This window comes from Leuciscus leuciscus, assembly GCF_965113295.1.
Source record: "Leuciscus leuciscus genome assembly, chromosome: 14".
Taxonomy (NCBI): domain Eukaryota; kingdom Metazoa; phylum Chordata; class Actinopteri; order Cypriniformes; family Leuciscidae; genus Leuciscus; species Leuciscus leuciscus.
The window spans coordinates 40,956,132-40,980,565 of NC_138738.1; the positions used below are offsets into that span (position 1 = coordinate 40,956,132).

At 39.7% G+C, this 24,434-nt stretch overlaps 1 protein-coding gene and 1 long non-coding RNA gene across 5 annotated transcripts in view; one reads left to right on the plus strand and one right to left on the minus strand.

Annotated features, from left to right (window-relative positions):
* Positions 1-24,434, plus strand: part of LOC309473880 (NLR family CARD domain-containing protein 3-like) — a 77,297-nt gene that overhangs the window by 48,312 nt on the left and 4,551 nt on the right. For 2 of the 4 annotated variants that reach the window (XM_082136125.1, XM_082136124.1), the window contains 6 exons: positions 9,321-9,589; positions 9,889-9,933; positions 10,179-11,994; positions 12,290-12,457; positions 17,834-18,007; positions 20,675-20,848. In XM_082136125.1, the coding sequence (XP_081992251.1) occupies positions 9,334-9,589; positions 9,889-9,933; positions 10,179-11,994; positions 12,290-12,457; positions 17,834-18,007; positions 20,675-20,848 (2,633 nt within the window). In that variant the 5' untranslated portion in view covers positions 9,321-9,333. Of the gene's footprint in view, positions 1-9,320; positions 9,590-9,888; positions 9,934-10,178; positions 11,995-12,289; positions 12,458-17,833; positions 18,008-20,674; positions 20,849-24,434 lie in introns of those variants that run through there. The other 2 variants (XM_082136127.1, XM_082136123.1) reach the window with 2 other exon arrangements.
* Positions 17,217-20,851, minus strand: LOC309474015. Its single transcript, XR_014197180.1, has 2 exons — positions 20,778-20,851; positions 17,217-17,957 (listed from the first exon to the last, which is right to left on the minus strand). It is a non-coding gene; the product is annotated as an uncharacterized lncRNA (long non-coding RNA).

The window sequence follows — 24,434 nt, forward strand, 5'->3', positions numbered from 1 at the left end:
TTATTTTATATGCCAAGCATTTGTGTGATGCATGCATGCATAGGTTGTTTATCCAAATTCGACCAATCAAATGGGGCCTTACTATCTTTATACCCCCCTCCCCAGTAGGTGCTATTATGCTATTGGCTAGATCGGGCCCACAGGGGAACCTAGTGGCTCAGAGCAGAGAGTGGAAAATAAAAACTAATGGTGGGAGTAGAGACAAGCGAGGAAAATGACAACAGCAGAGAACTGTACGTCTGAAATATGGCAATATTTTGGCTTCAATAGAGAAGACGTGTCATAAATGCAGGTACTGTGAAAGGGGCCGTTCACATATCGCATCTAAAAACGCATGGAAAGCGTGGCCGCGCCGCTATCTCCTTCTTTCCACAAGCGCTTGCGTCTGTCGTTGCTATGCAACCATGACCTGCGCGAGCTTGCGGAATTCTGAAAAGTTGAGATGTTCTCATCTCGTCGCGGCATAGGCGGGCCTGGAAAAATGTGCTTCCATTTTGAGCATGCTTTCCGCGCGCCTGCATTTGAAATAACGAATTTGCACGCGCAAAAAACGTGATATGTGAACATAAGTGACGGTGTTGCTAAGTCGTGCCGAAAAATTTTGGCCACGTCGAGAGGAAACGTCTCGGTTACGTATGGTAACCCTCGTTCCCTGAGTGAGGGAACAGAGACGTCACGTCGGTAGGAGTTACCAACGAATTGGGATCACGCTAGGGAGACCAATTGCCTTCGAGTGAAACTAAAACGAGCCAATGAACATTGGCATGCAACATTTGCATTCTGCGCCCCGCCTGCCAGTGTGGGTATAAAGTCGGAAGCGAGCGCATACACAAATCGCTTTACGCTAAGGAGCCGAACGGTGTCCGGTCCTCCGCGAAGGTACAGCAACCATGGCGACGGGACGTGACGTCTTCGTTCCCTCACTCAGGGAACAAGGGTTACCATACGTAACCGAGACGTTCCCTTTCGTTCGGTCACTCCTATGTCATGTCGGTAGGAGTTACCAACGAATTGGGATCCCTAACAAAACGCCATGGTGCTGGCCCCTTCCAGCGCCCTGCCTAAGCTTCAGCCAGCAGTTTCTTGAAACTTATCTCTTATGTGCGGAAGCTTAGCTGGGAAGAGGTCACACTGCTGTTCCGCAAGACCCACTCAGTGGACATTGGATAACACTGGGAAAGCGTGCCCATGATGTAGAAGGGAACGCTGCGGAGCCCACAACCTGCCCGAAGGTTCGTAACCTCGTAACTATCGTAACCTCGGTTCCCTGAGAAGCGGGAACGAGACATTGCGTTATCCGCCGTAGCCCATAGCGTTCAGTCGTGATTCTGACACAATTGTCGAGCCCATGCATTTTATACTGCCCGCGAGCCTGTCCGTATTTGCATACTTCGTGACAATTGGCCAGCTGCTACTCCAAGCTGTCATTAGCCCATAAGATTTCAACAAAAGTGGAGAAGGGAGGAGTTCCCGCAGCGTTACTACGCAATGTCTCGTTCCCACCTCTCAGAGAACCGAGGTTACGATAGTAACCGGAGACGTTTTGTGTTTAAAGGGGAACTGAAACGAAATAGGAAGTAAAGGTGATATAACAGATGTGTTATCATTGTTATTTGTGGTCGGCCATCTTGTCCGGAGACACTGGCTCGGCGGCAGCTATCTTGTCTGGAGACACTGGCTCGGCGGCGGCCATCCTGTCCGGAGACACTGGCTCGGCGGCGGCTATCTTGTCCGGAGACACTGGCTCGGCGGCGGCCATCCTGTCCGGAGACACTGGCTCGGCGGACGTGACGTGAACAGTCTCTGGATCGGCAGACGTGACGTGAACCATCTCTGGATTGGCAGACGTGACGTGAACAGTCTCTGGATCGGCAGACGTGACGTGAACCATCTCTGGATTGGCAGACGTGACGTGAACCGTCTCTGGATCGGCAGACGTGACGTGAACAGTCTCTGGCTCGGCAGACGTGACGTGAACAGTCTCTGGCTCGGCAGACGTGACGTGAACAGTCTCTGGATTGGCAGACGTGACGTGAACAGTCTCTGGATCGGCAGACGTGACGTGAACCATCTCTGGATTGGCAGACGTGACGTGAACCGTCTCTGGATCGGCAGATGTGACATGAACAGTCTCTGGCTCGGCAGACGGGACGTGAACAGTCTCTGGCTCGGCAGATGTAACGTGAACAGTCTCTGGATCGGCAGATGTGACGTGAACCATCTCTGGATTGGCAGACGTGACGTGAACAGTCTCTGGACCGGCAGATGTGACGTGAACAGTCTCTGGATCGGCAGGCGTGACGTGAACAGTCTCTGGCTCGGCAGATGTGACGTGAACAGTCTCTGGCTCGGCAGACATGATGTGAACAGTCTCTGGCTCGGCAGATGTGACGTGAACAGTCTCTGGCTCGGCAGGGCTGACGTGAAGAAGCTCAGGCTCTGGAACAGCGATTGTACAGGGACTAGACTCTGGAATGGTGGGTACAGCGTGGCTTTTGTGTTCCTCCTCCATGACATCCACAATAACAGCAGAGCCACTCAGTTGCAATGCAAGTTTGATGTATAAACCGAGGGACCAATTAGGGTCGTGCAATGGCATGACTGAATTGAGTGGCTCAGATAGCCCCCCCTAAAAAAAAATCATGAGGCATAACTCATCCATGTTTGTCAACTGAGCCAGGTTGACAAAGTCCAGTACATAGTCCTCTAGACTGTGATCTCCTTGTCGGAGACGCATAAGTCTCACTGCTGGATCCATGTTGGCAAAGTTTTCTGTTACAAACTGCTCCGAGACACGAAGGTTGAGATCCAAATGCAGTTTTAATTAAGGGGCAATCTAGGGATGGATGACGCGAAACTGACGTTCCGAAGCTTTTCGAGATCCCGAAGCGCAGATGTTTCGAAACACTGATTCGAAGCGTGATTCAAAACACCCATGTCACGTGACTACGGCTAAATTAAGCTTTGGAGTGTTTCACAAGTGTTTTGACTGGTGGCATGGTCCACCGAATCAGTGTTTGATTGACAGGATCGGGAACAGACCACACAATCGCACATCTGTATAAAAGTGAAGTCAACGCATCTTGACCTAGTGGTTTTTTGTGAGAGGAGTTTGATTTTGAGATAGCGGATTTTTGGTGATATAGTGACATTTATAGTGCGATTTGTTTAGTTATATTTAGGCTTACATTTAAATTTATACATTGACTGATAGGCTAGAGACATACAGAGTATACATATAGTGACACATTAATAGATGCATATAGAAATATAGACAGATAGATTAATATATAGATACATATATAGGAACATAGATTAATAGATAGATACATAGATAGATTAAGAGATTAAAAAATTTTTTTTTTATAAAAATAGATAAAAAAAATTAAAATGGAGGCTCCACGGAAGAGGTACATCTGTGGTGTGAGAGCATTTCCATTTGGAAACCCCAAATAAAGTGAGATGTATATTGTGATCGGCAGCTAGCCTACTGCAACAATACATCATCCATGATGCGCCATTTGAGGAGCACTCATCCTGCCATTTTGCAGGGTGCAGAGGATGGTAGCATTCCCCCTGTACCTAGGCCTGCTACTGACACTGCTGGGCCATCTAAGCAAGGTATGCATTGTTTGAAATATAATTATTTGTATGTCCTTGCTAAAAAATATCTTTGCATGCCAGCTGCAACAAGTGTCCCTTGTGAGAGGATTTTTTCAAAGGCTGGAGAAATTATCTGTAAAAAAAAAGAAGTAGGCTAAGTCCTTCCACAGCAGAGAAATTAATTTTTTTGAATAAAAATCTATTAAAAAAGTGAGACATTGTGGCTTGATTTCTTTTATTAATATTAATTTGTCATGACCAAAATAACATCATGCACAGTGAGGAGCCTACAGGTTACAAGCTTCATATATTAGAAAAATACAATAATAAAAAAACACATTTTTAATGGCTCGTTGTCAAGGTTGTTTCAGATCAACACCTGCAAGTGACCACTAGGTGTCACCGTTGAGACGGGTGTCGGATTGTTTCGAAGCCTCGACACAATATGGCACATTTGCTTCAACTGTTTCATTTTTTCACTGTTTCACCACTACGGCAATCCAGACACGTAATCCGATATACAGGCAATAGGTCAAAACACAGGTAGGCCATCCAAACAAACAAACAAACAAACAAACCAACAAACCAGGCAGGGGTAGTGATGTTACGTCTGACACCGACGCTCCGAAGCTTGCTTCAAACTCGAACGGTCCTTGCAATGAACCACTGCTTCGGAGCTTGTATCATTACGTCACTAGTCACGTGAAAATGACTTCTGAAGCAAACACACTGGTTCACTCCTGTAGTGAACCACCTGACTGCAGAAACTTCAAAAACCCTCTGCTACATTATACAAGTACAACCAGTTACACAAGCACATCCTTTTCAACATACAAAAATATCAGTCCCACCAGTTAACAAGTTATAGAGTTCTGCTTCCCACAGCTAAACAAGATAAAGTTTTCACACATTATACTGCCCTGCTAAAAAAACTATAGAAACCATTACAGAAATTCTATTGGATTTAATGGTTTTCATGGGAATTTTATTGGTTGTAATGGGAATTATAGTGGTCTCTGTGGGTCTCTACTGATATGTGTTGGGTTCTATTGGTGGGGGCATTAAATCCTAATGGAATATGTCCCAAACACACTACAAAAAATTATTCTGTAGTGGTTTAAATGGTAAAAGCCAATGGTTCCTATTGGTATTTTAATAGAAACCATGAGAATTTCTGTGATGGTTTCCAACTGGTCTGATCTTCTGTCCTTGTCTAAAGAAATAATTACACACACACATCATGCTTAATGTTTTATTATCAAGGTGAACACATGAAATTCATCAGAATCTGTAAAATTCACCTACATAAATGAGTTTCACAGCACTAACACTGTTTCAGCTTTGATCGCCTCGGTAAACACGTAATAAACGGGGCGTTAACATATAAGCCTATTTGCATTTTAATGGTTGTCAGCTTTGTTGCATTACATTTACTTCACCAGGAGATGGTGCTGCAATTTCTATCTGAATGAAGCTTCGAGTAATGAACCATTTTCGACACAATTGTATCAGAAAGCAATAATGCTTCGAAACGCTTCATTTGGCCATCACTAGGCAGGGGTCAGAGGCAAAAGAGTAATCCACGGAACAGGCAAGAAATCCAAAAACCAAGAGACAGGAAACCAGGGAAACTGCTCGGAAATGCAGTGCAACAACATACAAAACTTCGCAGCGAGTAAATGAGTGATCGACTCGGGGTAAATGTGAATTAGCTCAAGAATATAGGGAATTTGGGAAATATTAATAATTATGACTCATGGTCATAATTCATAAGTCGCATGTACATTTATTTTATCAATTATCGAGATTGCCTTGTTCTGTAACTGTCTTGACCAACATTTAACTCGTCCAGCGAATAAATGTAAGATCATTACAGTTAAGAAAGGGGTATCCCTTTACAAACTCCGAGAAAGTTTTATCTTCTGGCCACGAATATCAACTTTTCTGAGTTTATGAATTAAGAACCACTAAATGTAGTTTATATCGAGCTTGTAGCTTAGATCTTGAAGTTTCATTGACTTTATAAGGTGGGTTTTCAAACACAGAGACAATTGAAAGTATAAATGGGTTTATTAATAAAATGGCACACACTAGAGATTATATAACCTACAAATATAAACGTACGTAAAAATGCAAACAAACAAATAAACATTTAACCGAAACAAACATAAAACATAGCGTGATCAGAATGAAATGAAATGAGAGAAAGAAAGATATAGAGAGAAGGGAAAAGCTAGTAATTATTACATACAGAAACCTAAGTCCACGAGACACCTGGAACAGCTTTTATAGGAATCAATATACTTGCGAGTGCTCTTTCTGGTCAGGCTGAAGCTGATGCAGGAAGCGAGGATGGTGTCCTGTTTCTGCTGCGTCTTCCGGTGTCGCGGGAAGCTTGAAAGGCTCACTGAATGTAATGTTACCGGAAAATAAGGTTCATCTCCCGGGATGGGAGAGGTTTAAGGTCTTTGTTGCAAGGGACGCAGCTACGACTCGAACATGTGCTCGCTCGATGGAGAAGGCCAGGGCCTCCTCCAGATGTTCCTTTGGAGAAGTGCTGCGCCGAGGAAGAGGGTCAAGAGAAGTTGAGTTGGATGAGAGAGAGCGGAAACTGAAGGTTTGGACTTTTATCAGTGTCCCATGTGCCGTCCCCTCCTTCGTGTAGGACGATTCCTTTGTCCGGTTAGACACGCCCACTCGAATGAGTCATGATTGACTTTAACTTGAGAGGATTTTCTCCAGACATATGAACTTATAAAACAATGCGCATCACTGAATTCTGCTATCGGAATTCAACTCTGTTAGCTGGAGAGGATTACAGAGATATCAAAAATAGAATATAGGCGTTGTAGCCATGCAAAGATACTTTATTATGCATTTGTATAGGCATTTGCAGTTCTATTAATGTTACAAATAGGACATGTATGCTTTCCTATGGTTTACACACACCTCTTAACACACAAATATATATATTTATTACATTTAAGAGTGACTTTATGGGTAAAAGTCCTTTTCTGTAGGGGGTTTCTGTTTCAAAGTCCAGAGTGTGTTTGTGTGTGTGTGTGTTGGAATGTTGCGACCCTGTTATCTCATGCATAGGGCTGGCTGAGCTTGGTGGTCAAATTTTATGACCTGCCAATGAGCTCGGGTTACGGGATGCGATTCTACTGGGAGAACATTCTTCAAAAATACATTTCAGATCCAAACACTCGAAGATCATAACTATATGATCAAAACAACATTAATCACACATACATACAGGAAGTTCAGATACAAGTCTGAGTTACACACATTTAAAAGAATGTTAAGTTAAACACAACGGATGTTTGTGTGTGTGTGTGTGTGTGTGTGTGTGTGTGTGTGTGTATGTGTGTGTGTGTCATGAGGCTGTAAAAGTCACAGGGAGTCCACGCTGAACTGGGGGGCAACAGACACCTGGGTGCTGGTAAATTGCCCCGTGGGGAATTATTAACCAGCGCTGTTTGGACAAAGACGATGTGTTCGACATCACATGATTCACTTAATGTGAAAAGCAGATGTCATTGTTGCTACAACATGGTATAAATAGGCTGAGATTAACAGGGTGATGAGACACAGGTGAATGCAATCAGTGATGATGAGTCTGGGCAGTGAGTTATGGGAAATGTAGTTTGTGAGGGAGTGATAATAGTTTGGTGTGGAGTGCCCTCTGGTGGCTCTCAAGGGCACTCCAGCTGGTGACGGTTACAGTTTTGTTTATACAGATTTTCTCAATTGTTTACACACAAATTCTGGTCCTTGAGACACAATGACCCCCTGAACCAATTCTGCTAAACTACAAGCACAATTCCTGCTTTACACTCAAATTGCAGTTCTAAAACACACTTTTTTCAAAACACTACACACAATTCTCTGCTTTTGTTACAATTTTCATGCAGAAAATCTCTTGTTTTCACAAGGAACACACTGCCATTCAAATATGCACACTGACTCATCACATGGGCAAACACCCGTCACACAGTTTTACAATTAGCAATCAGAGCTTTAGCATAAAAGGGCAACAGGTCAGCTCTTCAATAGAGCAATGGATGCCAACATTGGATTTTAATTTTTTTTTACTGTAACTGTATACATTCAATTCTTCTGTTGTTTTGTATGTAGACCACTGTATGTCCAACTTTGTGTTGGTTGGGATGTACATTGTTTTTGTGGGAAAAATAAAATATATTTTTTACCATGTATTTGTGTGTTCTGAGTATAAAAACAATATTCTCAAATATTTTACAGCACACTTATGTATGTACTGTCTGTAGCAAGTGAACACTGAACAAAAAAAAAAAGGCCTAAGTCATTATGATGAATGGAGAAGAAGTGTTTTCCATTCATCATAGTGTTTTACATTGAGCACATCAGTGTTCAACTGGTTCTTATAAATGTCTATTCATATGATGGTTTGTGTGTGTCATTTGAAAACAAAATACCATTTTGAGAAGAAATAACATTGTTCTGAATGTAAAGTTTCATTTTGCAGGAGAATTGAGGGTTTTTTCCCATTGTGTGTGTTTTTTTGGATTTGTGTGTAGAGTTCTGAGAATATGAGGCATGCTTTCAGAAAATGTGTGTAAACAATCGAGAAAAACTGTAATATTATTTTTTATTAATTTGTTTACAATTTTAATAACCAACATGTTATCAAATTATATTTTGTTTGTTTCAGTTCCCCTTTAAGGTTTCAAGAAAGTGAGTGATGGTTTCAGGAAATGTGTTTTAGCAGTTCAGAAAGACTGTAATATATATTAGGGGTGTAACAATACCCTCAAATCACGATTCGATACATACACACTAAAAAAAAATGGTTCTTCAGCGGTTCTTCAGGGGTTCTTTGCGGTGGTTAAGGTGCTATATAGCACCACTACCATTTAAAGAACCTGTTAAGCCCAGTTTGGTTCTTCAGCGGTTCTTTAGCGGTTCTTTGGGGTGGTTAAGGTGCTATATGGCACCTCTTATGGTTCTACATAGCACCATTTGACAAAGGTAGGTGCTATATGGTACTTAAAGTGGTTCCCCTATGATTACAAGCCAATGAACCACTTTTAGTGCTATTTAGCACCATTTTTGTTTAGAGTGTATCACACACACACCATATAATATTATTGTGATACCCCAAGACATATGGTAAAAGGTTAACAAAAAATGTACTGTTGATTAAAATGCTATATTTGGTTTTACATTGTGTGTATAAATGAATAGGCTTGGACTTGGTGCTGGAAACCCAATGCACTGGATAATAGCGAAAAAAAGAAAAAAATATATATATATAGAGAGAGAGAGAGAGAGAGAGTTTGTGTGTGAGAGAGAGTGTGTGTGTGTTTGTTTGTGTGTGTGTGTGTGTGTGTGTGTGTGTGTGTGTGTGTGTGAGGGAGTGTGTGTGTGTGTGTGTGTGTGTGTGTGTGTGTGTGTGTGTGTGTGTGTGTGTGTGTGTGTGTGTGTGTGTGTGAGCGAGTGTTCGTTTGTGTGTGTGTGTGTGTGTGTGTGTGTGTGTGTGTGTGCGTGTGTGCACAGAATCTTAAACTGAAAAACAACCTAAAGAATTAGTTTTAGACCTTAAAAGTAAAAAAATCATAATAGTTGATCTGATCACAGTGTCATTTCATTATGCACATTTATGTACATGTACTGCATAGATCTCTGCTATAAAAGTGCAACTATTTGAAGATTTCTTTGTATTTTCCCAAAAGTCCATGAAGGACGATGGCATCTGTTTTAGAGCTGCTTCATCATACACTAGATGACCTGAAAAAAGACGATCTGAAGAGATTTAGGAGTCTCTTAAAACAAGATGGACCCATTGGAGCTAGTAAACTGGAGAATGCTGATGTCACTGATATAGTGGATATAATGATGGAGCGTTTTGGAGCAGAAGAGGCGGTGAAGAAAACACTGAACATCCTGAGAAAGATGAACCAGAACCGGCTGGCCGAAGAGTTACAGAACAACTACACTGATGGTATTAAAGGAAATAATTGAGAACGAGAGGCAGCATAGATTCATAGAAATGTACATTCAGATTTTTTAAAAGAAGATTCTTACGTTCACCAAGGCTGTATTTATTTGATCAAAAATAGTTAACATATTGTGAAATATTACAGTTTAAAATTGCTGTTATCTATTTGAATATCATTTTAGAAATTATTTTTTCCTATGTTGCCATCACAGGAAAAATTTCACAGCGGAATTTTCTGCATCATTACTCAGTCTTCAGTGTCACATGGTGAACATAAAGTCTCCTTTTCTCTCTCTTCACAGTGCAAACTTTATTAGAGCCAGCTGAGAAACGCCCAAGAAAACAAGGTAAATTAACCTTAAACATCCTTACAGTGGAATCAGAAATTATTTTAACATGTTTGATGTATATTGATCTCATTACCGAACAAAACTGCTTTCATTACTATGAATTTAAATACAATATGTCTGCTCCAGTTGATTTTAATGATGAGAATTGATTAGAATTTCATTCTAATGTGAAAACCTTTGTTTAAATTCCCAGTGTTGTTTTGTTCACACCTTTACATGTTTATTTATATTTTTCATAACAGATGATTTCTGGCTGCAGGAATTCTTGGAAACTCACAAAATGCAGATGAAGGAGAAAGTAGAGCACATCTTTGAGTGTAAAAGGGAAAATGAAGCAGATCTCAGGGATGTTTTCACAGAACTCTTCATGACGGAGGGGGATCTTAAAGAAGTCAATCAAGAACATGAGATTCCGCAGATTGATAAAGCCTTTAAACCTCATAAATCACAGGACAGGCCAATCAGATGCAATGATGTATTTAGTCTGAATAAAAAAATTAAAAAAATTGTGTTGACCAAAGGCATCGCTGGCATTGGAAAAACGGTCTCCGTGCACAAGTTCATTCTGGACTGGGCAGAAGGAAAAGCCAATCAGGATATAGACTGTGTTTTCCTGCTTCCATTCCGAAAGATTAACTGCATTAAAGCCAGAGAGATCAGTCTGCATGAGTTTCTACAGAAATTTAATTCTGAACTGAAGGACCTGGAAAAAGCAAAGATATGTAAGATATTTAGTTGTAAGCTTGCGTTCATCTTTGATGGACTAGATGAGAGTCGACTGACTTTGGATTTTGACTGTGAAATTGAAAGCTTTGAGGAGCGATCATCTATAGATGAACTTTTTTCAAGTCTGGTAAATGGGACTCTGCTTCCATCAGCTCACATCTGGGTGACATCACGACCAGCAGCAGCCAATCAGATCCCTCCGGAGTGTGTAGGGTTGTTCACTGAGGTGCGAGGATTCACTGACCAACAGAAGGACGAGTATTTCAGAAAGAGAATCACAGATGAGACTCAAGCCTCCAGAATAATTTCACACATTAAGAAATCTTGTAGTCTCTACATCATGTGTTACATTCCAGTGTTTTGTTGGATCACAGCCACTGTTCTTCAGGACATCTCAGTTGGGAACAATGTAGAAAACATCAACACGACACTCACTGAAATGTACATCCACTTCCTGCTGATACAGATGAACATGAAGAGCCAGAAGTGTAAAGGAAAAACAGAAAGAGAACGCACCAAGCTCTTAGATTCCAATAAAGAAATGATTTTGAAGTTAGCTAAGCTAGCGTTTGAACAACTGAAGAAGGAAAACATAGTGTTCTATGAGGAAGATCTGAAAGCATGTGGTATTGATGTGAGTGTAGACTTTGAGTCCACTGGAATGCTCACTGAGATCTTTAAGCAAGAAGCTGGACATCAGGAGGTGAAGGTCTTCTGCTTCGTGCATCTAACTGTTCAAGAGTTCCTCGCTGCAGTGCATGTGTTCCTCTGCTTCCTGAACAAGAACATGGACGAACTGGAGTTTTTTAGTGAAAAAACAAAAAACCTGTTACTCCCTCTGTTTAAAAGATACAAAACTCCCAAAAATGTTGGTTTACATCATTTACTAAAGAAGGCTGTTAAGAAAGCCATGCAAAGTCAGAAAGGACATTTGAACCTATTTTTACGGTTTCTGCTGGGCATTTCACTGGAGTCCAATCAAAACATGCTCAGAGGCCTGTTCACACACACTGAAGACAGCAAAGACAGCGTCACAGAAATAACCAAACACATTAAAGAACAATTACAAAATGAGGACATCTCACCTGAAGCTTCAGTCAACCTGTTCTACTGCTTACTGGAGCTCAACGACAATTCATTATATACAGAAATACAAAGATACTTTAGATCATCTCCAGAAAGAACACTCTCGTCTTCCATGTGCTCATTGATTGCTTACATATTGCTGATGTCAGGGGAGGAGGTGGATGAGTTCAACCTGAGTATGTACAGGACTGGACCGGGAGGCCAAATGAATCTTCTGCCAGCTGTGAGATGCTACAGAAAAGCAGAGTAAGAAACTTGTTGACAGCTGTTTAATCAAAGTTTTTAACTCTGTAAATAAACGATAGCATAAGATGCAGTGTGAAGTTTTTTTTTTTTTGATTTTGGAGAGTAAAATCTGTATTTTCTAAAGATTTACTAAACAATGATTTTATAGACATATGTTTGAAAGTTATTGTCACTTGAATGTCACATCAGTTCCAGCATACAGGAACATGACATAACATATCACTCTTACTACAAACACTGATCCTACAAGATAAACACACTATAAATGCCATGGACAAATATCCTGTTTTTACAGACTCTCCTACTGTGGGCTTGATGACACACGCTGTGAAACTGTGGCTTTGGCCCTGCAGACACCAAACTCACGCCTGATAGAGCTGGACATGAGTCGCAATAACCTGCGTAACTCAGGGGTGAAGCTGCTCTCTGGTGGACTGAAGAGTTGTCAGCTGAAGACACTGAGGTTTGAGATTCATTCAATCCTTATACAACACCCACCTCAGTATTTCACTCACTAAAAACACTGGGATGTTCTAAAATGTTTAACATGAAAATGCTTAACGTGCCTTAATGCACATAGATGGCAATTTTATTACATGAAATTCAGTATACACCATATAGATGATGCATAATTGTTACGGCCCTTAATCTAATTTAGCTTGTTTAAAACACACAAAAGACAAGTACCGAACATATCAAAAATCACAGATGATTGGGTAGCGTTTCTGACGTCAACCTCATCCATAAGCTTTAATGAAAAGACAATAAAGCACCTCAGGAGATGGACAAACAATAATCATAAATTAACAACACAGGTAGGGCAGCTACAAGAAAACAGGAACCCTTAACTACACCTATTGTTCCAGGAGAGATCTTACCTAGCTCCCGAAAAGAACTGTAACGGGTGAATCTTCCGGGCAACTGCTTACCTTCACTGTACTAAATAAATAACAAAAAGTGTAGGCTACTAAGAAAATAACACCACTACCTGGTTTTAAAGAATAAACTAGAATCAACAAAACAATCATTAGGATCGCTCCATCATGGCGAGGCGAGGCAAAGAGTGATCTCGCCGCAAGGCGAGAAACCCCAGCTGACAATCAGGCGAGAGAGGCGGAGAGAGAGCGCGAGAGAACGCCATCAACACCGTCATGGCTTAACCTGTTAAGCTTCACCAGTGCGTCGGCGCACTAAAGCGTTTTATTTATTTATTTAGTTCAAAGTTACTATCAGATTTAATGTTATACCTTGACAAACTATACATCATTAAAATTGTCATCATAATACATCATTAAAACCACTATTGTATTCTGAGAAACTTATAGTGACAGTTATGTCTTAATTTGTGTCAGGAGTTATGAAATGGAAAAATGCGTCGATACCTTTAATATGAATTATGACCGTCAGCCTCTCTCATTCAGAAAAAAAAAAAAAAAATCTGTCCTGTCGTCTTGACAGCGCTTGACAAAACAACGTCCCTCAGGGCTTTAGCTCAAAAATGTGCAGATTTGGAGAAATATTGATAGTTTCTCATAGATTTACATCCTATTTCTATAGACAGGAATAATATTTACTGAATTTATACCCAAATGCGTCGATGTAATCATTATGAGCGCTTTCATACTCTGATCTATTGTGTTTTCAATCCAAACCAGCAGCCTGAGGGCGCTATATGCACAGTATTAGTCCATATAATGAGCATGAAGAAGAGCCATAATCATGTGACATTCCAGGAAGTCATGGACACACAAACAGCTTACGGAGATCGCTGTAACATGCAGATATAGACGTTTTGAAGACAATAAACATGATTGCAATGATATTTGATTTACCTGTGTTCTTTAAGCCATGCCAGGTATTTTCATAATAATAGATTATATTTATAATGTAATGCTAATCGATATAGACTTTATCATCGTGCAGAATACTAAAAAATTATATATTTTCTGTCTGATTGTTTTATCTGAAGCCAAATTAGATCACAGAAGATTATTTAAAACACTCGTCTTGCGTTATAAAGTAAGTTTGGAGCACAAACATGGTTTTAATCTCATAAATGGTCGTGTATTGATGGTGTGCTAAGCTAACATGCTAGCTAGCCCAGGTGCACCTGCCACCTAAGTTAGCAGTTATTCTTTTATGAGTTTTTTCTAAATAGGAATGCTTACTGCAATGTTTCTTTATTCAAGAGGGGCATTTGAAGTGAGAACTTTGATAAAAGAAATTAGGGATTGAAACCCTTTGAATAGCATGTGAATAGCCAGTCGTTAATAACTATAATGCAGACAAAATAAATATTTAGAGCCATAACCAGGCTGGAGAGATATGAATGTGTCCAGGAGAGACTGAGACTGAATGGGGCTCGTTTGCACCACAAAAAAAATAGAGACAATAGACTGAATAGAATGATGACAAACATCAGTTGCATTTTAGAGTCTAATCAAAATAAAGTAATATGACATGATCTTGAAAAACATTTAACTAAATACAGAGTTTTAGACTTATCATCTCCAGGTTTTACATATAACATGGTCAGACATGTGGCTTTAGCTGTAGTGCATTTCTAGATTGCTACAGTGCCAACTTCAATTAAATTTAAAAGGAAATTAAATACATTTCTAATAACTTTACAAAACTTTTAAGCTATTTATAAAAAAAAAAATTAATTATGAGAATAATTAATTCTACATTTACAATAAACTGCCAGGTGTCAGCTTTCAAATGAGATCATACTTGTGCTTTTAGTACAAAGGTTTCTTGAACTGTATCCGTTTCAGTTTGGGTATGTCATTTCTGGGGATTTTCCAAAAGTGGGGTTGCAGCTTAACAGGTTAAACAGCAGGAACTCCCATGACGTCACCTCACTTCTGCGGTGCAGGGACAATCCCTTCTCAAAACTCCACCTACGAACTCAAAGGAAATAAATCACACACACTAACGGTTCAATATACCCACACGTAACAATAATATATACAGGCAAACAGATGAATTTGAATTTGAACCCAGAATTTGAAATCAGTGCGCTAAATACATGTTAATTGTTTTTCTTTATAGTGGTTCCCTATGGGAAAACAATTTACATGACTCTTTGCACATTGTGTTCATATTCTGGGTTCATCTGCCTGTACATGTATATTTTATTAAAAAGACTAAATTTGGTCCTCCAATATCACTGTAAGCTAGATGATTGTTACAAGTGAGGATACCGCACTGCTCCTTTGCACCACCAGAGGGAGCCATCACCCAAATATTGACTTTCTCATTTGGACTTAATTTCCCATAGGCCCTCATTCCTGGGAATGATTGCACTCTCACCTGTATTTCATAACACACACACACACACAAACACAAACACAAACACAAACACACACACACACTACTTAAGCAGATCACACCCGCACACATTTTGATTGCCTTGATTTGCCTCTGTGATCTTTTCTGAGCATTTATTCATTGTGGATTGTTATACCCGTGTTTGATTTGGACTGTTACTTATATTTGATTCTCTGCTGCATGCCTTTTGGATTCTTTTTGTTTGCTACCTGCCCTGAACTCTGCTTGCTTTTGGACTCTTTAGGTTTGCTGCCTGCCCGGACTACTGCCTGTTTCTGTTTATGCTCTTGTCTCATTCTCGCTATTGTCATTGCTGTAGACTGCACCTTTATTGCATAACTCTGGTTTTCAATAAAACTGCAGATGGATCCTCATCCTGTAGACACGTAATTACGATGATGATGATGATGATGATGAAGTCTATTAAGCATGTATTCCAATAGAGATGTTTTCTCTCCATTATTTCCACGCATGAGAGATGGCCTGTCAAATATATATATATTAGGGCTGGGGGAATTAACGCGTTAATCTTTGCGATTCATTTGCGAAGTTTAACACGTTAAAAAAAAGAACGCAATTAACGCAGCACTTTTTTTTGAAAAGGCCGAAAATATGCCGTCCCGCCCCTCAGTGTTCGGCGATCAGTTTTCATTCTCGCACAGCTTTCATGAGCGGGTCTTTTCCGCTCCGTGTGTGCCCCGCTGCACTCTCCGTTCCGTGTGTGTGTGTGTGTGTGTGTCGGGGCGCTGCGCTCTCTGCTCAATGTTCTGCTCTGTCGTTACCGGCCCAAACGCTCCAATCATGTACCGATCACGCACTGGAAAAGCAAAGTCCGCTCAAATAACGTGAAATTTCTCTGTGGTAGACTTCTGTTTGCTGAGCTGGTCTAGCCATGCTGGGCAACAATGGTAAAATGACCTGCTCTGATCACATGCTCTGGTAATAATAGCTTTGTAGGACTATATTTTATTTTGATAATTAGTAAAACATTTTTTTTTTTTTTTTAATCTGTTAAATTGATTAATTTATTGAAAAAGAATAATACATTGATATATTGATGTTTAATATTATTTTAATATAGGGCTATTTTCTGTTCCTTTTTTTTCCTGTGTTGTTTCATTTAATTAGGTGATTCTAAGTTTAAATATTGATGATTACAAGCCTGGGGGAAATGCAATTAATTGCAATTAATTACAGCAAATTGTGCAATTAATTAGTTAAAAAAAAAATTTAATGGATTCCCAGCCCTATATATATATATATATATATATACAGACCCTTTCCAAAAAATGTGAATATCATGGAAAAGTTTATTTATTTCCATAATTCCTTTCAAAACATTAAACTTCCATAGATTATAGATTCAGGGCCCACAACTTAAACGATTTCAAGTATTTAGTTGTTTATTTGTACATAATTTGGGCTTCCAGCTCATAAAACCCACAAAAACAGGATTAAAAAAAATTAGAATATTACATGAAATCACACAGTAATTACACAGTAATACCATGGTCATTGAACCAGGTTTTGGTTATTTTGGCAGTGTGGGCAGGTGCAAATCCTGCTGGAAGTTTAACGTTTTGAATGGAATTATGGAAATAAATAAACTTTTCCATGATATTCTAATTTTTTGGAAAGGGTCTGTATATAGTATTATATGGTATTTTTATTTCTATTTATTAATATTTTATTTCACTGAATTATTAGACTACATATGACATATCTTTGCAACATTGCACATATAGAACACGGACAACATGGGCAAGCATAGTCAGTGCCGGCCCTACCTAATAAGCAAAATAAGCGATTGCATGTGACCCACCGTGGCCAACAGGGGTTCAGATAGTAATGCTTGGTAATATTAATATCTGTTTTTAAAATATAATACAAAAGTAATACAATAACACAAAGTAAATGTAAATACCACAAATTTGAAATGATTTATAATTGAAATTTAAGTTGTAATTATACTTAAAATTCCTGATTCCTGAAATTGTAGAACTTCTGTTTGAACTCCTGTAATCTATATAGTGTTTAATTCTAACACATTAAGAGATATTGATCTTTCATCAGGGTCTTAACTGCATTTCCTTATTGAATTTATTTTTTAATTCAATGAAAGTTTATTAAAAATGAAGATATTTAAGATATTTTGCCAAATGATTTCTAAAAAGAAAAGAAAAGTAATATCTACAGTATTTCTAGTGTTAGAAGCTTTTAAGGTTCCCATATTATAGGAGTTTTGAATTAAAATAGGTCGGACACTTCTCGTTGTGTTTATCACTGGTTAGAGCGGCCGGCGAGAGCAAGTTCATCATTGCTGCACTAGAGGCCTGTCTCTCTCTCTCTGCTCTAGCGCTGCAGCTGCGTGGTTTAATCGCTGTTTTGTCACACTTTTGGAGCATTTGGAGTATAGTTAAGTACAGAAATAAAGAATTTGTACTTAATTACTTTACACCCCTGTTAATGGATGTGTAGTTGTTCTGTTTTTTTATATTCTGTTCAGTTTGGCGTGGTGTAAACTCACTGGTCAGTGCTGTGAAGTTATGGCTTCAGTTCTACAATCATCAAACTCCCATCTGATAGAGCTGGACATGAGTTGCAATGACCTACATGATTCAGGAGTGAAGCTGCTCTCTGATGGACTGAAGAGCCCAAACTGTCAGCTGAAAAAAATTAGGTTTGAGATTCATTCCTTTAATAGTCAAATCCAGGGATGGGCAACTTCGGTCCTGGAGGGCCACTGTCCTACAGAGTTTAGCTTCAACCCTAATCAAACACACCTGAACAAGCTAATCAAGATCCTCAGGATTACTAGAAAATTACAGGCAGGTGATTTTTTCAGGGTTGGAACTAAACTCTATAGGACAGTGGCCCTCCAGGACCAAAGTTGCCCATCCCTGGTCAAATCCATGAAGTGTCTGCTAGTAGATCTAGTGGTGACATCTTACACTAAGGTTAATAGCTGATCTCTATGATGCTGTGCAGGGATAAACACAGTAGCAGCTGAACAGCTGTTTCACATCAAAGCTGTAACTAGATCAGTGGTTCCCAAACCTGTCCTGGAGTACCCCCAACACTGCATGTTTTCTTTGTCTCCCTAATCAAACACACCTGATTCAACTCATCAGCTCATTATCACATGGGTTAATGAGCTGAGCTGATGAGTTGAATCAGGTGTGTTTGATTAGGGAGACAAAGAAAACGTGCAGTGTTGGGGGTACTCCAGGACAGGTTTGGGAACCACTGAACTAGATCACCACTGGTACACTGGATTGACCAATCAGAAGACATGACTAGAATTATACGTTTATGTGTTTATTATAAAAAGTTTATTTTTTTTTTTGGTCCTTGATTATAGTTGGCCCAGTCATGTTTAAAGCTGTTTTAAATTATTCTAAAAACAGTGGTTCTCATCTCTGGTTCTGGAGACCCACTGCTGTGCACATTTTGTGTCTCTTTCTCATCTGACACACTCCGTTCAGTTCACGGAGTCTCTCCTAACGAGCTGGGCCCAGTTGTTCAAAAGTTATCAGACAGGATTTCGGCTATCAAATTGGATCAAATCTTAAAATTGTTTTTAATTGTTGGCAGCTGTTTGTTTAATTGTTGGCAATTGTTCAAAAGAAAAAATCTTTGGTTTGTATTGTTCAAAACATTTAATAAGACTAGTATATCTTGGATCCAGATCCAAAAAAAAAAAAAGGGTGAAGGGAAGGGTGCAGCAGAAGGGTGGATTTCAGGAATAAAAATGTAATAGAAACTTTTGTGTTTTTGTATTCAAATTTCATATTTTTTCCCCCATCACCATGTCCATTTAGTGCCTCCGTAGGGGTTGATTATTTAAATCCAAATCCAAAATGGAAGGGGATATTTGTTTGTATATGTTGTTTTATCTCTCTTCAAATAAAACACTTAAAGTGACCCATATATTCTCTTCCACCTGTTGTTCTTTAGCTAGTAGCCTACATTTTGAATTCAACCCCATTCGGAGCCCTGCTAATCCAGATTTGGTAATCTGAAAAGTGTGTATCTGGATCAGGTTGATCCAGTCCTATTTTCCTTTGAAAAACCTGCCCAAAAGTAAGATGACTGGATAGCAAAACATGGGATTTCCAAATTTATAAATTCTGATCCAGATGAAAGTTTTTGAACAACTGGGGCCAGATGATCTGATATTTTCTAAAGCAATAAGCCCAGTGAAGCCACAGTTAACAGTGATTTAAGAAAAGCAAAACTGCAAACCATAGCTTTGTAGGGCTTATTGCTTTAGTATATTCTTTTAGATGTGTTGCATGATTTTTCATGATGCGTGTGTATCAAGATTTAGTCCCTCACCGGAAAACAAGAGGTTTAAATTCAAAGGATAAGACTACAGTTTCATGTTTACACATTTATGTTTAACTATGTTTAAACTGTTTTATAACATTGTGTTTTAATGTTAACATTTATAAGTTTTCATCTTTACTACTTTATCTGGCTGTAGAGATAACTTTGCTGACAATCAAAATTCACCTTTATTTTCAAAATAACAAGTATCTTTAAAAAATGATACATCTGTCAGGGTTCTGCCCTGGCAGCGTTGTCTGTCTTGTCTCTGTTTAATGTTTCTATGTTTACGTTGTGTTTTAACACATGGTTGTGTCTTTGTTTATGTTTGCCATGTGCTCCTCTGTCCCTTCCTTGTTTCCTGTTACCACGCCCCCTTGTTTAGTTGAGTCCTTGTTTGAGTGTTGGCACCTGTCGTCTCGTTAAGTCCTTGTTTGTCTGAGTGTGCTCACCTGTTCCTCATGTTCCTAGCTCCCTTTATATGTTTGCTCTTTCCCTCTTGTGTTTGCCAGTTCGTTAAATGTTGTACTTCAGAGTACTACTGTGTCTCAGTATCGTTCCTCTTAAGTCGTTAGTGTTTTGTTGTAGAAGTTTGTTAGTGCTCTGTTTACTGCCATTGGCTCTGTCTTGTTTCCCTGTTCCAGTCCTGTCCTGTCCAGCAAGCAGCCCTGTTCTGAGCCTGAGATACCTGAGTGTCAAGCTGTAAGAAGTCAAGCTGTAGAAGTTCCTGTCTGGCTTTAGCTGGTTACCTCTGGTCTCACTCTGATCTGCCATATCTTCACTCCAGCCCACGGATACCTCATTACATCTGCTGCTCTGCTGTTGTCACTGTCTCATCTCTACCAATTGTTTGGATTGCTACCTTCTCCCACCTCGTCGTGTCATCTGTTTGTCAATAAAGCTGTTAATTGTCATCCTGCATTTGAGTCCTCCTTCACAGATCCGTAACAACATCCCAATTTTGTCAATAAATAAAAAATAAATTTGTAATAATCCAGTTTTTTATTATTCTGTTCAGGTTGGAACGCTGTAAACTCACTGATCAGTGCTGTGAAATTGTTGCATCAGTTCTACAATCATCAAACTCCCGTCTGATAGAGCTGGACATTAGTGACAATGACTTGCAGGATTCAGGAGTGAAGCTGCTCTCTGATGGACTGAAGAGCCCAAACTGTCAGCTGGAGATACTGAGGTTTGAGATTCATTCATTCAGTATATTGAAGTATTATAAATTATAACGATATATTTAATGTTAAGTAAATTCTTTAATGCATTCATTTTGTATATGTATGTAAAAGAGTCAATCTCTCTAAATGAAAAGAAGGATATTGTTGTGTAGAATGTGTGAGTGTCAACAGCACTTAACCCTTTAGGCGCCAGAGGTTTTTTCCTAAAACGTTAAATTTTGACATCTTAATTTCAAAAGGCTATATCTTAAAAGTGATAAAAGATAGAGACTTTCTGTAAATGAGAGAAATATTAAGGATGACCCAAAGTTTATGTAGGGATTACATTTTCCCATCTAATGTGCATATTATGACGTCATATGGTGGCGGCCATCTTGGATTATAGAATTTTCATGAAAAGTCACATGTTTAAATGATAAAATGCAGCACTTCTTTCCCCCCAAAATGTCCCTCACCTTCTGTATGCTATATTGCACAATACTGAATGCTCAGGTAAATAGTAAGTAGTAAACAAACTGTGTAAATCATTACTAATAAATGGTAGAAACAAACCGAATGCATGTAGCGGTTGGCCTTTTGCTGTAGAGATTTTCCATTTACTACATACAGTAGGCACTCTGATTCCATGTATGGGGCACATACATATTATTCATATGACACACAAACACAAGTAGACAAGACCTGTTTAGTTCAAAAGCTCACTCGCCACGGCAAGACACAGATCATGAGTGAGATGACGAGACAAGACGAGAGACAGACGAGACAAGACGAGAGACAATGTTAGTATTTTTTTTTGTGGCTTTTGTTGATGTTTTTTTTTGGTTTTTTTTTTTTTTTTAGCTGACAAAGACGCACACATCACAAGGACATTTACAACTAAATTCCAGAAATCAGAGAGAAAGAGTGATACAAAAATCTAGGGGCGAATTGGCATTGGAGAGTTCTCTATCCCCCAGATATCCCACTGGCTGATCAAAGTGTGTGATCCAACTTTGGTACTCAGACTCATTGGCCAAGTACTCAAAGCCGGCATTCCCATCAGCTTGCAATAGACTATGCATAATAGCCCCGTGTCACACCGCCTCTGCTCCTGCTACGAGCAGCGCGGGCGCGGCCAGATCTGCCTCGCGCGCGCGCCGAGTGTGCACAGTTCGGACCAGGGGCGTTTCTAGGTTTTAAAAACATCAGGGGCTGAGCCCGAAACGTCAGGGGCTAGGGTGGGTAACAAGATAACATGATTCGATACAGAGAATAATGTATATTTTAGGCCTATATGCACGGGGGCAGACTGGTTAAAAAATTCAGTCCTGGCACTGTAGCCACACCAGGCCATACTACCACACAGACACACACATTCAAATGTGAGGTAGTTAGGGGGGTTTGGGGGCATGCTATGAGAAAATTTTGATTTCTCAGACCTACATATGTGCATTTTAAGGTGTTTGAAGGCCAACATTTTTTGATAACAATAGCTTTAAAAGCATGTCAGTGGGCAGTAGCATAAATTATTTGTCAAGCAGATAACAGATTCTTAAACATGAAAATGAGGATAAATGTTGAAATGAATGATCCACACTATAAAATGGAAATGCAGAATGTTTCTGCTTATTGTTGACAATACACAACCACATATTCCAAACAGGAATGGCCTTAAATGAGAAATCTTTCAAGGATTATTTTGCATAGATGTAAACTTTTTAGCATTAAAGATTGGTTTCAGCAACTTGTTTCTTTCTTGAGTTAATCAATGTTTTTGGCACTATTAAATCAGTTCAATTAAATTTCAATTGTTCACTCATAAAGACAGTCACTTGTCACCATTACTGGCCTAATGATGCAAGTTGTGCAAACACAGACAAGCGGAGTGATAGAAACTGTGAAAAGGCTGATGCTGGTGAAATATTCGAACACATTCGAGGACCTTATATATAGGCTACATATCAGAGTTAAATAGGAATACATTGTAATAGTGTTAATCAAGCAGACTAAATCACACGACTGCGCAGCAATATTTAAGCACATTATACAAAAGAAAATAATACAGATCTAGACAAATTGGGTTGCTTATAGTTAAAAGAATGTCATGAACGATCATTTAGGCTAGATGTAGGCCTATTTTTCACATTTTTGGTCACAAAATATTTAGTCAGTTTTGATGACTTTGCAATATTGATCAAATGTTAGAATATTAATAATGAAAATTGAGTAGGGCTACGCCAAAATGTGTAACATTTATGTAGCCTACAAAGGAATACAAAAGCCCCGACATAGAGTTTTGACGCAGCTTTAATCTCCCTTTTGGTTATTTCAATACTTAATTGATGACAGAACACGACGTTACATGCTAGTTTATTTTGCATGATACAGGGCGCGCCGCATTTGCGCGTGATTGAGCCGCGAGCAAACGGCTGGCACGACGTAAGTAAGTTCATTTTTCTGAGTTTTACTGACATATAGCCTGACAACATCTGGTGTGACTGAAGACTGTGCGGCGGTGCTGACTGCGTTATTTTTTTTAAACCGGTGCGGCGCGCGCGCCCCCGAAGTTCATCCGTGAGAAACTTGAAACCGGTGCTTGAACTTGAACTCAGGTGACTCATTAACACTCGCGCTACTGTCCACGCCCTGCTCTCACGGCTCGTGGACTCGTGCTGCTTGCCACTTTGCCTAATAATAATTATCAATAAATAAATTTTTTTGAGATTCAGGGCTATAAAAAAACCATCCTGAAGCTGAAGCCCCGGATGCCCATGTCTAACGACGCGCCTGGTTCGGACTACTGTCATTGTCATTGCGACTCTCCACCCTGCCTCCACGTTGCCCCCTAACTGTCCTATGAATACTTTGACCTCATCTAACATACCCAGTGGCATTAGACAAAGTCTCCACCACAATACTGTCGCCGCCGCGATCGCCGCGATCGCGGGAAGTTACATGGCTAGCGCGGTAAAAATCTCCCACCTCGTTCCCCACATCACTAACACGCCTGCTAACTTCGCGATGAACACTCCGACCCCGGGAAACATTGTTCCCACCACTGACATTGGGAAAAGGACCATCTAAAGTTACAGTGGGCAAAGGATTCACCGTTTGTGCTTGGTGTAGGGCTACACTTTCACTTTCAGAATCACCGTCATCTTCTGAAGGCAAATATTACCCTTCAGAATCAGGGTCCGCGAATAAAACACCCAACACTTCATTGTGGGTAAGCTTTATTGATGTCATTATATAATAATAATAATAATAATAATAATCTAATGCAAATACTCGCTGACATTGACAATATTGCTCTGATAAAATGGCTCACTCGCACACTAGCTCCGCTTTTGTTCGCACTGATTCAATGCGCTCTAGCTCGTAGATTTTATATAGAAGCATGACGTTTTTTTGAGTCGTGGATGAAGTATCACATGTCTGCCATCTAGTGGAGGGGAGGTTGAACGAAATTTGACACCCTATTTGACAAAATCGGCCGTTTTATTCAGTGCCGCATCTTGTCGAGTAAACTCGACCGTGGCGCCTAGAGGGTTAATTTACTCAGCCGTGATCGAGTAAGTTTGTGTTTTAGGTTCTATTTCTTTTAGGAGATAC